Source organism: Folsomia candida, unplaced genomic scaffold (genome assembly GCF_002217175.1).
Source record: "Folsomia candida strain VU population unplaced genomic scaffold, ASM221717v1 Fcan01_Sc031, whole genome shotgun sequence".
In the NCBI taxonomy this organism is placed as follows: domain Eukaryota; kingdom Metazoa; phylum Arthropoda; class Collembola; order Entomobryomorpha; family Isotomidae; genus Folsomia; species Folsomia candida.
In genome coordinates, this window is record NW_019091223.1 from 770,268 (window position 1) to 784,471 (window position 14,204).

General features: G+C 36.3%; 2 protein-coding genes and 1 long non-coding RNA gene across 6 annotated transcripts; all 3 read left to right on the plus strand.

The window, feature by feature from the left end:
• The first annotated feature begins 960 nt into the window (after nucleotides 1-960).
• Nucleotides 961-3,831, plus strand: LOC118439187. The gene is made up of 4 exons (XR_004837274.1): nucleotides 961-2,159; nucleotides 2,377-2,489; nucleotides 3,223-3,422; nucleotides 3,524-3,831. It is a non-coding gene; the product is annotated as an uncharacterized LOC118439187 (long non-coding RNA).
• A 3,687-nt stretch (nucleotides 3,832-7,518) lies between these two features.
• LOC118439160 lies at nucleotides 7,519-9,982 on the plus strand. 4 transcript variants are annotated; one of them, XM_035860242.1, is made up of 6 exons: nucleotides 7,519-7,886; nucleotides 8,052-8,159; nucleotides 8,221-8,397; nucleotides 8,819-8,968; nucleotides 9,050-9,208; nucleotides 9,908-9,982. In XM_035860242.1, the coding sequence occupies exons 1-5, from the start codon at nucleotides 7,754-7,756 to the stop codon at nucleotides 9,181-9,183; spliced, it is 702 nt and encodes a 233-aa protein (XP_035716135.1). In that variant the 5' UTR covers nucleotides 7,519-7,753; the 3' UTR covers nucleotides 9,184-9,208; nucleotides 9,908-9,982. The 4 variants fall into 4 exon arrangements, with proteins under 4 accessions (XP_035716135.1, XP_035716134.1, XP_035716136.1 ...); XM_035860241.1 differs by lacking the exon at nucleotides 9,908-9,982 and having other exon boundaries at nucleotides 9,050-9,314; XM_035860243.1 differs by lacking the exon at nucleotides 9,908-9,982 and having other exon boundaries at nucleotides 8,052-8,117; nucleotides 9,050-9,314.
• Nucleotides 9,983-10,075: 93 nt separating this feature from the next.
• LOC110860364 (zinc finger protein 275) lies at nucleotides 10,076-13,744 on the plus strand. The gene is made up of 5 exons (XM_022109402.2): nucleotides 10,076-10,211; nucleotides 10,501-10,886; nucleotides 11,250-11,471; nucleotides 11,672-12,726; nucleotides 13,147-13,744. Exons 2-5 carry the CDS (start codon nucleotides 10,544-10,546, stop codon nucleotides 13,627-13,629), a joined length of 2,103 nt encoding a protein of 700 aa, XP_021965094.1. The 5' UTR covers nucleotides 10,076-10,211; nucleotides 10,501-10,543; the 3' UTR covers nucleotides 13,630-13,744.
• Nucleotides 13,745-14,204: the final 460 nt, after the last annotated feature.

Below are 14,204 nucleotides of genomic sequence, written 5' to 3' on the forward strand. Positions count from 1 at the left end.
CAGGGTTTTCAACAAAATATGCTCGATTTACAGGGTATGATTCTTAGTGGGTTGTCGTCTAAAAAAGGCCAACTCTTTATTTTGACCCCGCGTTTCTTTTCAACCGCAGAACGCAGCTCCTTTTGGGTTCCTGCATACGCGACCCCATTTATCGTAGTAATTCTAGCAATAAATTTTATAAGGAGGAGACCTTGGGTATCCTTCAAACTGATGATCATCAATTTTTTGGCAGATTTTTGCACTTTTCCTTTTATGTGTGGTGGAAATCCCCCGTGCTTCCAATGCATGAATTATTGTGTGGTCGTCGGGTCATAATAGTAAACCCAAGTATCATATTCAACTACTAAAATATGATACAGGTTCCAGTTTTCATTTAAAAGCTCAAAATTTGCATTGCAAAAGCAACTCGATCTTGTTTTTGAGATGCCAAAAGCAATTTTGATACCCAACAGAAGGAATCCATTTTCATACCTAAGTCTTCAGTTAACATGGAACAAATTATTGGGTTTGGAACACCCATCTCATCTGCTAAATAGGACAGTTTCAATCGTGGATCTCTAATAATTGGGTCTTTAAGTTTCTGGAGGTTTTCTGCGGTGGATTTTGGGTATCCTGGCGACTTTTTTGTTTGGGACATCTTCTCGCCTTTATTTGAACTTATCGACCCAATTGTATTTGTGCTTTGTGTTGAGCAGTTTCCATCGTAAGCTTTAAGCATTCGATCATAAATCTGCGACACATATTGCCCCTCCAGCAATAAAATTTAAATCACACTACGATGTTTAATTTGCAAATGTGACATTTTTTCCGTCGAGGTAAAGTTTGCTGATTTATTGCTAGTGTTAATGTTAACCTAAAGGGCTGAAAAAAATCACAGCATCCTAGATGTATCTAAAGTTTGTTATTTCATCAAAATTTTGGTCAGAAACAGTGCGGAACATACCTTTTGAAAATCAATAATAAAACACCTACGTACATTACGTCGTCATTTTAGTGGATGGGTGGACTTGGTACATACAAGTTAAAATTCCTTATCCCTTCACGTTTACGTTGGATGGCTGGGTGGGTGCTACATATATAAGCTAGAGCTTTTTGACGATGTAATATATGGATTGACAGACAGTTTGGCGAAAGCCGATTTGGCGAAAATAAATTTTCGCCAGTGGTAAAAAAACTATGATGAAGGTCCCGGATGGCGAAATTTTTGTCACATATGGCGGAAATGAAAAACTCGTAAAAGCACATTTGGCGAAATATAAATTTCGCATGTATTCATGTCAAACGCCTTAAAATGAACACAATTGTATATATAAATTATTAGATAATTCAAATTCCAGAAAATTTGGACTTACAGGGAGCGCTTCCGACAAGTTTGGATAACCAAGTTACAAACTTTTCATGGTTTAACATACTCATAAAACCTTCATTTTCGCCAAATGTGACATTCTTTTCGCCAAAAGATACTTTGAAACCGTTATTCTAAAAATGCCGAAAAGTGGATGTTTTTTTTCGCCAAACGGGATTTTTTTGGCGAAGTTTTTTTCGCCAAAAGGGTTTTCGCCAAACTGTCCGACTTCCAATATCTGCATTCCAAAAGTGCCTGCGTCGTTTAGTCGTTAATTCGTTGTGGCGAAAGAAAATTGATGAAGCTACATATTTTCAGCGAATTGCTTCAATTAGTTACAAAATCCGTGTAAATTTTGGTAGAGAAATTAAAACAGGATTTATTCCGCCGCTTTAATATTCTTGCTTGACAAAGTGATTAAAACTTAAACGAATTACTTTTAAGAGTGTGCAGACATGGTAGATGGATGGATAAAGGCTCAAGGTTACCTTATGATGAAGGGCTGGAAAATAAAGTCCCGTCATGACTTCACTTCAGAAATACAAATATACTAGTGTATAAGCCCATCTCCCGCGGGGCGAAAACTTATTTAATTTTCGTGAAAATTAAGTGCGATTGTTCATAATTCCAGCGAATCTATTTTTACTATATACATAATCAGCTAGAAATGCCTCCTGACATCGCCATGACTTACTTTCTCCATTTTTACTTCCGTTACGGGAATTACTTTCACTTCCGTTGCAGACAAACATTTCCAGTTTATAATATAGATTTGGTTTCTTCTTCGGAATACAAGCTATGTACATTAACCCAAGTAAGTAAATTTAATATTGTATAATTCTACAATGTCACCATTTGTTTGGAAAAAATCTAAATTTTGAGCTTATCGTCACACACGTTCGTTACTAAATTCTTGATAAATACTTTTTTTAATTAGCATGTGTACTTTTAGTTCAATATTGTCACCTGTGTTCAATATTTGACGCAAGGGGTGAAATATTTTAACATAAATTCGTGGTTAAATTTTTTAGTGGTCAAAGTCTTGCAATGGTTTTCGGACTGAGCGATTTGTTACCGATAGCTTTGGGCATTCTGTTGGGAAATCTGATTCTTGACTATTTATTCGATGTGGACAGAAACAAAGGTAATTTTAGGCTAATTTATTACCTATGTGAATATACGTACAGGGTGGTTTAAATGTCAGGTTACAATGGAAAATCTTTCAATGGGAAAAATTCGTAAATTTCCATTAGTTACGGATTTGGGATTGAGATTTTTATTAATTTTTATCTAAACTTATGGAACACTGATGACAAAATTCTTAAAATATTGAATTTCAGAGGCAAAATTTCGGTAACTAATGAAAATTTGCGAATTTTTCCCAATGAAAAATTTTCCATTGTAACCTGACATTTAAACCACCCTGTATTGTTAGAACTCTCCCAAGCAACCTCAATGCGAATTTACTGCGAATTCCAATGCTAGTTTATGCAATTTTTGTGCATAAAAAGTTGTAATCATTAATTTGTACAAGATTCGTGCAAAATGTGTATCAATTTTTGTGCTACTAATAAATTAGCACAAGAAATCCACTAAACTATCACAACTTAATAAGTAGCAAATTATTACAAAGGAACAAGTGCATATTTAGTGCGTATTTGTTAGCACTAAATTTTCATGAGATTTCTTGCACCAAATTCATGCATAATTCGTACGTGGGAAATTGTACAAAATCAAAATGCAGTAAACAGGTGCCAGTATATTTACACGAAATTCGTACCGATTATTCTGTAATCATTTACTACTAAATTAGTAACATTTCTCTATTGGCGATTAAATAAACCCACCTCAAGTCAGTTATTCTTTTTGCCATGCAGTGACATCAACTCCATCATTTCTTCTCCATTTTTAATTTCCAACGAAAAAATTTATTTAGATAGATAGTTAGGGTCGATCTTCTGTCGGACAAAAGTTCGTATTCATCAAGTTTGAAGTCGACAAAGGGCCAAGATTGTGCCGTCTACTTGGATTTCAAAAGATTGGACGACTAATGGCGTGTTATATGCCGGAAAATACGGTAATTACATATATACACACATATTGTTGTTAGCTACTTTTGCATTAATATATATTCGGGTTATTTATGTAAATAAAATATACGTTTTGCATAATTTATAGATTCATACGTTGAGAACACATATGTATAAGGAATAAACCTATCGACTCATGTCGACAAACGGCCAGCCTAAATTATCAGCAGAAGAGCCTGAGGTGAATAAAGAAATATTGTCCAGGAATTCATTTTAATTTAGTCTTTCTCTATACTCCGTAAGTACGAATTCTGCAGATTAATTACGATAAATATTTGTGTATCCCAATTTGCAATTATCTTTTAATAAGTTAAGTATTTGGAGATAACATTATTGTAGAAATACAGTAGATGAATTTGTAATAAATAAATAATAATTGAACTATGAGTAATACGTATAAATGAATTTGTATTAATTTCATGCGTACCATTAGCACACAATTAGCAATAGATTCGCACTAAATTCGCACTAGATTCGCACCAAATTCTCACTTCATTAATGCATATTAATCATCACCAAATTTACACAAAATTCTCACATATTTGTTTGTGTTAATTTTGTGCATATTTGGTACAAGTAAACTTGTAGTGACAAATTATTGGTATGAATTTTGTACATGCGACTTGTACAAAATAATCACAAGTCGGCTTCACATTTTCACGGAAAATATGCATTAATCCAGTTGTACAAATTTAGTACAATAGTTGCAGATTTTGGTTGCTTGGGCTATTTCACTTATTTTCTGCATTTATATGCATTTTCGTGCATTTGTATGCATTTTGATGGACCATGCATGCATAAAAATAATTCCGTGCGCACAAATATGTAGATACACTGGATACAAATATCTAACCACAAATATTCTTGGCTTCACCTTGGCAAGCACTTACGAGATGCGCCTTATAAAAACCTGGTCTTTTAATTGTGGTTCTAAAGGTATCAGTGATGGGATTTTTGCCCCTCGTCCTCATTTTTGAGTGAGGGGGAGGAGTAAAGAGGGGGAGTAGCTAGTGTTTTTGCTCCAAAATGAGGGGAGAGGAGGGGAGGACTAAAAATTTGAGGAATTAGTGAGGAGAGGGGGAGGAGGAGGACTAAAAATTTGAGGAATTAATGAGGAGAGGGGAGGACGAGGACTAAAAATTTGAGGAGTTAGTGAGGGGAGGGGAGGAGGAGGACTAAAAATTTGAGGAATTAATGAGGAGAGGGGAGGACGAGGACTAAAAATTTGAGGAGTTAGTGAGGGGAGGGGAGGACGAGGAGTAGAAATTTGAGGAGTCGATGAGGGGATAAGAGGACGAGGAGTAAATTACTCCTCGTCCTCTTTACTCCTCTTACTCCGAGTAAAAGGAGGGAGTAAGACACAGATAGATATATACTACTGTCCGCTCTGTGACTGTCCGTCTATCTGTCTGTCTTTATCCACGATAACTTTAGAACAGATTCAAATTTCGCCATGCGGTTTTCGCGACGTGTTTCTAATTTTGAAGTACGGATGAGTTCGGAGATGGGCGTCGTAGGTCATAAAGTCACGGCGCTACGGTGATGACATATACGGTCTAAGATGTCGAATTTTTTATTTTGACCGTTTTAGACTTATTTTTAGACGGGGATTTCAAAAATCGCCATCATTTCGACGTGTGACGATACCATGACCCTGTAGATGTCGCCCAAGTCGAAAATTGTTGAATTTTTCGTCTCGACCGTTTTAGACGTAGTTTTGAGCGGGGATTTGAAAAATCGACGGTTTTGTCATTTCACGACCCTGTGAGGAGTAGAAATTTGAGGAACTGGTAAAGGGAGGGGAGGGTGAGGACTAAAAATTTGAGGAGTTAGTGAGGGGAGAAGAGGAGGAGGACTACAAATTTGAGGAGTTAGTGAGGGGAGGAGAGGAGGAGGACTACAAATTTGAGGAGTTAGTGAGGGGAGGAGAGGAGGAGGACTACAAATTTGAGGAGTTAGTGAGGGGAGGAGAGGAGGAGGACTACAAATTTGAGGAATGGGTGAGGGGAGGGGAGGATGAGGACTTAAAGTTTGAGGAATGGGTGAGGGGAGGATGAGGACTTAAAATTTGAGGAATGGGTGAGGGGAGGGGAGGGTGAGGAGCTGATCAAAAGTCCCAACTCTGAAAGGTATGCATCTGATTTAGTTCGCTTGCACTTATGTACATACATACACACGAAGTATGCGCATACACATGTATATATGTACATATGTATGTATCTTCGCTGCCGAACACAACCGAAACTGGGTATGAGATGGGATTAATGAGTTTCGTTATCCAGCATAGGTGCTGAATCAGAGCTGGGAAAATTATTATTAACATAGTTGCGATTACAATTCGGATTAGGTAATCTTAATCCATAATAAAATTTTAACTCATTACTTTAATCATAATCTCGTACATCAACTCAATTTAATCTAATTCATAATTTTTAATCTGGATTCTAATTATGACTAGAAGCACGTGACTCTAATCCTCGTAAGTTTCAAAGCACGCTCACCTCTCAGAATGCGAAGATGTAAAGTGTAACACGCCAATTTTGTTAAAATTTTTGAATTATGAAGTTGAAGCCAGCCAGTACAACTAGCAGTTCGTGCGATGGTTACAAAGCTTTAAAGTGCTTGAGGTCAAAGTTTAAAAATTTGAGATTTTTATCGGGAGAGAATTAATTATTATCCATATTTATATTATATTCATACACTCTAAGAAATTGGGTGATAGGCGCTATCACCGCGCGAGTGGAAATAGCAAGCGTCACCGTAATGGTGATAAACCTATCACCGATATTTGTCACCATTGGTGGTGACCGCCACTACCACCCACCATGGTGGTAGCTTCGCAATGCACGTGACTTACAGAGTGGCGAGTTTGTCCTACTTCACGCACCAGCCGACAAGCAGCGGAGTTGTAATGTAAAATTACTTTGTGGTTCAAAGTTGAAGAGGAAAAAAAATTAATACCGTGCGCAAATAATTATGGCGAATTTATTGACAGGTAAAAAATTGAAAAGTTAAAATTTAGCTAAGTTTGGCCAAGGTTTAATTTTTAGTTGAAGAAAACTTTGGACGTGGATGCCGAGATTCGCCTAGATGACAAAGAAGGAGCAGAGATTGACGAGGTAATGTTTCCATTAAATTTAGTTGGTTATTTTTTGCAGCTACTCATAGGTAATTAATATATTTTTATCTAATTGGTCCGCCAACTGTAATCGATGCGAGTCAATAACTGACGAATGTGGTCACCGGTTGTACGGCAAAAAAGTTGCTGATAGTACAACGTCATCTGTACAAATAAAAAAATTGTGCCAAAGTTCCAACTAACAGGTAAAGTAATAAGCTATGATTTCTGGACCAATCTAAATCAACATTAATTAATTTCAAACTCTAATTAATTTCAGTCAGTGTCCTACATGTCGTGACTGGAAACTCTTCGCAACTTCAATTGCTGGTGCAATTCCACAAATGGGGAGGAACAGGTTTTACATACACATATATAAAATATGAATTATCTGTTAAAGTATTTGAATAAAGCAATAAATTGTGAAAAATGTGACATTTTTGTGTGAAGAAGCGAAATTATTTTTATTTATCGATCACCAGACAGTGACATGGCGAACTAAATATGGTGGTGGTATATCACCGAACGGTGATAGAAAATATTGATCGTTCCACCACCATCCGGTAGAGGTCTATCACCACGATGGTGATGGAACTTTTTATCACCGCATGGTGGTAGGTTACCACCATTGCGGTAGAGTCACATATAGTCACCGCTCGGTGACAGTCCGGTAGTAAAATTTCTTAGAGTGTACTAATCATTATTCATATTAATGATTGTTTATACTAATTATTTATATTAATCCATAGTCGCGAAATTTCCAGAATTTATAGATTAATCCCGATATAAATTAATCTCAGAAAAATAAGTCTAAAACAAATCCAGCATCAACAAACTAGACTAAGAGGGAAAAAATTGCATAAACGTAAATTAATGTTATTAATCTATTGATAATAATTAATCTCTAGTCTTTAATCCCAGTCCTCAAAGCAGACTTACGTAAATTAATTTAGTAGCTACAGAAGAATTTTAATTTCTAGAATTTTTGGAATTTTTAATCTCGAAAGTCATTAATTTCTCAGCTCTGGTGCTAATATATACATATATTTAATTATTATCAACCTGGATCTGTCAATTCCCATGCATGCATAAGTCAGCTTTTCCACCACATATCTTGTCCAACCGAACCATCATCACGTTCCTATCCATAATTTCAAGAAATTAAATCAAAAAGTGCAGAAAGTACAATAAATTAGTGATATGGATTTCTTATTTGAGGTTAGGAGATTTGATTATGACCTAATAGACTCGAATACTTGGGCGACAATTGGTGTGACCTTGAGTTTGGGCTTACTTTCATGGTTATGGAGCTTAGGAAATTTGAAATCCCCAGGTAAATATTAATCTTCACGTATTTACATACATACACACATAATTAAAATTCTTAGACAATACATACATATGAAATAAATACATACGTACAATAAATAATATGTAGCTTTCAATTTGTGGTTAGCCAAGATGATTTGATATTTTTTATTACCTATATATTTCTCAGAAACTATGCTCAACAATTCACAACAAAGCGAAGTATTGGCAGGAAGAATGGGTGAGCTTATGTCCGGTATAAACTTGACTACCACTTACATTCAACTAAAATCTCTGGGTTAGCATAACGATGCATTTTTTAAAAAAAAGTATTCATAGTTAGCAAGTATTTCTTTCAGGAGGAGGTGATGAGAAAAGCGTCGCGGACTACTTTTGGTCCGGGTTTTCCAAGAATTTGGACCCCCTGGAGATTGGACATTATGAAATCAAAGTAGTGATTTTGCCCCCTTCCTCCAGCAACAGATCGGACGCGTCGATCTATTTTACTCATGATGACCATTCTTTCGTTCTGAAAGGTAAAAATACCATTTTCATTGCTTCGTAATAGTCGTTGCTTTAAGAAATGTTTTAAGTGACAAAAGTCGTCCTGAAAAATTGTGATTTGTGAAGATGATTTTCATTTCTGTGGGGTCGTTTCTGATTTCCGTTATTTCCTCCGCTCGTAGTAAAATTTGTCATTTTGAGGGATTTTTTTTATCCTCCTATATTTACAAAGTAAATGTCAAATTTGAATCTTTTCTTGCCAAAAATTTTGCCATTTCCCAATTTTACTCAATGTTATTTTATTAAACTTTCTAAATTCCTCCTCCCTCACCATACCATGACCACAAAATACTTTTATGTACGTCTTCCAATTAATGCACTTTCTTGTAGTTAATGATCCTCGTTAAATGGTTAATTAATGCAATATCTTTTGTTTTTTTCGTAATTATTTAGGGTTCAAGTCGCACATGGCGGATGAACCCGCATACCTGTGGGAAATCGATGGATGCACATTTCCGGTCCCTGTTCCATTGAAAGCTTGGCTAGGCGTGTATAAAATTGCGGAATATAATGCAACCCTTTTATCACTTAATTGGCCTTCCGGTAACAGAATAAATTTTGTAGTATTATTTATTGACGTAAAAACATGCAGGAAATTGAACATAATTTAAATTACTTGGACAGGGTACACATTGCATACAATTGCATATAAGTGTCAGCCTAAAGCACCGTTTTGGCCAACTTACGGTATCGTCACTTCAAATGTTTCCCATGTTTTGGACTCCAGCCTAAATATTCTGCTAACGGCGAGGATTTGAGACTAAAATTGCTTATCTTTGCTTCGTAATTAAGCACTAACAAGGGACACTCATGACCTGTCGTTTGAGTCCAGAGTACCCACTATGTTTTTTAGAATCTACTAGGACCCCAGATGAAGGATTCATTCATATTTCCGTGTAAAACTCATATTTGGCGCCATGGCGTGGCGCCAAACGTCAAAATTTGCATTTTCGACCAGTTTCAAACCCCCATAACTTTTGCAGTTTATGTCGGATTTTCAAAATTTTATGCTTAAAATGATCACAAAAGTCGAAATTTTTTAGAAAAAAATCAAAATAAAAAATTTATAATTTTTGAAATATTTTTAGCATTTTTTCGACGAACCCCCGTTTATAAGAAAATTACGAAATTTTACGAAAAGTTAAAAGTGATAATTTTGGAAAAAATTTCATGGGATACGAAAGTTGAACTCCTTGTCATGATTTTTGCCAAAAATTTTGAAAATCCGTCCAGGTTTTCAAAAGTTATGGCGGTTTCAAAAATAAAAACATGCAAATTTGGTGAATTTGGCGCCACGCCATGGCGCCAAATATGAGTTTTACACGGAAATATGAATGAATCCTTCATCTGGGGTCCTAGTAGATTCTAAAAAACATAGTGGGTACCCTGGACTCAAACGACAGGTCGTGAGTGTCCCTTGTAAGATTGATAATTGTATGTGTTTTTGATGTTAATATTTTGAAAATTTTGTTCCATTTCAAGTATTTTGCATATGTGTGTATCTATCTCAACAAGTAATTAATTGTAAGAATAAATAGAATAATGCAAATTAATAAATCCAGGTCATTTTCATACAGTTTCGTTTTAGTTTTAGTTTCGAAAAGTTTTCATGCACGACGACCAGTTTGAGAAACAAAGTCCAAGGCGGGATCCATTTTTTGCAACTTTCACTTTCTCACGTCATCATCAGATGTTTTGATATTTAAAGTTTTCATATTACTAAATATTTACAAAATTTACGGTAATAAATAATTTATTTTCTATCACTTCTGCCAAGTAAAATAAGGTAAGATTAATTAAATATGTACAATTTGCGTAAATATATTGTTAAACAATAATTGTTTCATATTTATTAAAAAGTTTGAGTTGAAGTTGAAGTTGATAATATTTATTCGATATTTGCATTGGAGTTGGAGTAAATGTGTAATTTTTTTTATATTTACTCGTCAAAGTCGTCCAAATATTGTTCTTTTATTTAATAAGTTACACAATTCTGTTACAATTCTGTTAGTTTTTTGAAAATGATGAAATATTTACTAATAATTAATTACATATCATGCTTTATGATTTTTTAGCGTATTAATTTTCCATGATGGTCAAGATTTGACCCCAAGAATCATGGAAACGTGCACATTTTGTGGAGGCCATGAACCCTGTGTCCTCCCGACCCCGACAAGCGGACCTCTTTCGACCTACTCGGCCTCCTGCGTGACCTCTCTGCTCACCGTGTTCCACATCGACGGCGCGGACCCCGTCGCTGCGCACCTCGCCGCGTCCGCGCTCTCCTGCGCGGACTGCCTTCAACTCACGCGCGACATCGACTTGGAGTTAAGATCGCTGCTCAAATTCCTCAAAAATCTGGACCTTCTCCGATCCCGGTTGGCGAGGAGGGTCAAACGCGCCGCGGCCGTCGATGCGAAGACAAATTCTGAACTTTCCGCGACTTGCGACCTCAATGAAAGTAAGTTTTTAAAATAAAATATGAATAATTGCTTGCCAAATATTTGGATTACTAATCGCCAAAATGGTAAAAAGATCTGCACAATTTTAATCATTTATTTTTCTCTGGGAATTTATTTTAAAATTCTGAACGACGAATTTGTGGAGCTCGAAGTTGCCACTTTTTAAAAATGTGCACTCCATATTTTTTTACACATTTTAAAGGAAATCTCAAGTTTAAGAGAAGCCTTCCGAAAAACTATAACAATTCGAAACTGGGTTGAAAATATAATAATTTTCAAATAAATTCCCAGAAGCGAGAAAAATGATTTTTGGCGATGACTCATCGAATTCTATTTTAAAGCCTTTTTAATATTTGATTCAGGAATTCAACAAGAAATCCCCCTCGTAAACCAAGCCTTTGAAACGTTTTCTAATTTACTCCGGATTCGAAATCGAGGAAATGATAATAACGATCTTCTCAAAGACACGATCAAAAACCCGGAGGAAATTTGTAAACAGGAAATGCTTGTAATTTCCGAGATTAAGGATGAACCCTTATCCGACCAGGAATCCGAGACGAATTTCGCAAACGAAATAATTTTAGGTAATGAAATAATCTGAAATAAATTCCATACCAATTCCAATTTCGTTAAGAATTTGATAATCAAATGTTGATTATACGATAAAATATTTAAAGTTATTTACGAGCTACAATTATCTTAAAATTATACAAAATCAGGCATAAAAACAAATCGTAACAGAGAAAGTATTATAATTTAATTTGCAATTTGATCTATTAACCAGAAATTTGCGATGGCGACGATGACGCCATGGACATGGAAACATTCGCCATCGATCCTGTCGACCAAGACGACAATTTTTCTGAATCGGATTCTTCCGATTATTCCCCCTCCTCTCCCGATTCGGAAGATTCCTCCCCAGAAAAATATTTTCCCCGAAAAAACCCGCCCACAAAAATTGACGTCGATGTCAACCCCGACGCCACATCATCAAATCCGTTACAATGTTCCGTCTGTTTTAAAACATTTGCCCAAATTGCGTCAAAAAATCGTCACTTTCGCATCCATCACGACTCCACTTTTACCCCTTTCCCCTGTCCGGGGGAAGATTGTGACCGAGTTTTTACACAATTTTGGCATTTGAAAGAACACGTGGAGAGAATCCATCCGGGCGTTAGTATTCCGCCCAAGGAGAAAATTCGGGGCGATGGAGAAGAATCGGGGGACATTGTCCCGAAAAAAGAACGGATCCCTTGTCCCGTGGAAACTTGCGAAAAATCCTACTCCCGAAATCAAAGGGTCGTCGAACACATGAAAATTGCACATCCCGAGGTCCCCTTGCCCGAAAAGTATGAACGAAATCGGGGGGATACCCGCCAAAATAATCCGGACGGAGAATGGATCCCTTGTCCGGTGGAAAATTGTGGTAAATCATATTCGCGAAATCAAACCATGGTCAAACACATGGAAAGGGCACATCCCGAGGTCCCCTTACCCCCGAACTATACCCCGAGGAGGAAGCCAATTCGGGAAGATGCCCGGCAAATAAATTCGCATGGTGAATCTGTCCCGAAAAAACGGATCCCTTGTCCCGTGGAAGACTGTGATAAGTCATACACCCGAAATGAAAAGGTGATCGACCACGTGACCAGGGCACATCCCGAGGCCCCCGTGCCCCCGAGGATGAGGAGGGTAAACCCTAGGGTTAAGGAAGAGGTTAAAGAAAAACCGATTCGGATTATTAAGAAGAAGATTGTGAGGAGGAAACCGTGTCCCGTTTGTGGAAAAGAGATCAGATCGACGGGTTTGAGCGAGCATTTGAGATCACATGCGGGCGAGGTTAATAGAAATATATACATGCTTTTTTTAGGAAATTCACGTCACGTTTAGTTTTGTAATTTTCAATTCATACGGAGATTGTTTTTTGTATTGTAAAATTCTTTTAAACTTGTATGCAAGTATTAGTTATTTTGGAAAATTATATTTCCAATTTTTATAAGCTTCCGGATTTTACAAGGTTACCAAAGCCTGGGTGAATTGGTTGGTGAATTTTTGTTATAATGTATAAAGTCCCTGTTTTGTTCACTTCAGTAAATTTCTGAAACTTGTAACGATTACAAAGGTTACAACTTTATTGTGTTAAAATAATATTGTTTTTTTCGACGAATTATTTTACAAACATTTTACACCGTTTACAAACCTTCACGTTAATAATTTTTTCACATATAAAAAATTTGACCCATATTTTAATTTTTTCAGAAAAACCACCTTTGCACGAAATGCGGAAAACTGTTCCGAACAGTGCGAAGCGCTCGACAACACGACGCCGAGGTGCACATCAGGGAACGAAATTACATTTGCGCCACGTGTGGAGCGTCCTTCATCCGGAAGCAGGTTCACGATAACCACGTCGCGACCATTCACGAGCGGCCAGAAGATCTCCGATTTTCCTGCGACACGTGCGGAAAGGCTTATCGACACGAGAAAAGTTTAAAGGAACACGTGCAAATGCACACGAGCAAAAATTTGGAGTGTCCCATTTGTTCGAAAGTCTTTAACCGGAAGGAAAATGTGAGGCTCCATTTGAGAAGGGTGCACGGAGGGGAGAAGCTTATCAGGAAAAGGGGAAATAAGACGAGGGGAACAGGAGAAGATATTGAGGAACAGGATGTGGATGAAAGTGCTTATCATCAAGGCGAAGAACCACTACCTTATCAAAGTACTAGTCACGATTTGAAATAATTTTATACCGGAAATTTGTAATAATTAGTTACTCATAAGTAATTTATTTTGTTGTGGTTTCACATATTTTTGCTCTGACTGCGACGAAAAATTTGGATTTTACATATATATTTTTTCTTAAACAATAAATAATTTGGTAATTTAACCATTTACATATGTACGTACATTGATTTTGATTTTGATTTTGTGAATACATACTTAAAAATAATGTCACCCTTTTGAACTGTGAATGCACCCTCAATTTTATGCTGCACGGAGCTTTGGGGGGACAGCAGAAAATATTATAGGAGAGGAAAGTGCTTATCATCATAGCTTATCAAAGTGTTAGGCAGGATTTAAACTGTTTTATACATGAGCTAAAAATCGCGTAATTTAAATTTAAATTTTCGTTTAATTCCTGGTCTGATTTTCATGTGAATATTAGGGTTTACACATTGCAATAAATTGTTAAATAATTTATCTAAGCTTCGTTTTTAATTACGTTAAACGTCAGAATTACAGAAAATTAGACAAGTCATGAAGTTAATTTGGGCAATTATTTTAGAAAATATTGCATAACATAATGTTATCAAATA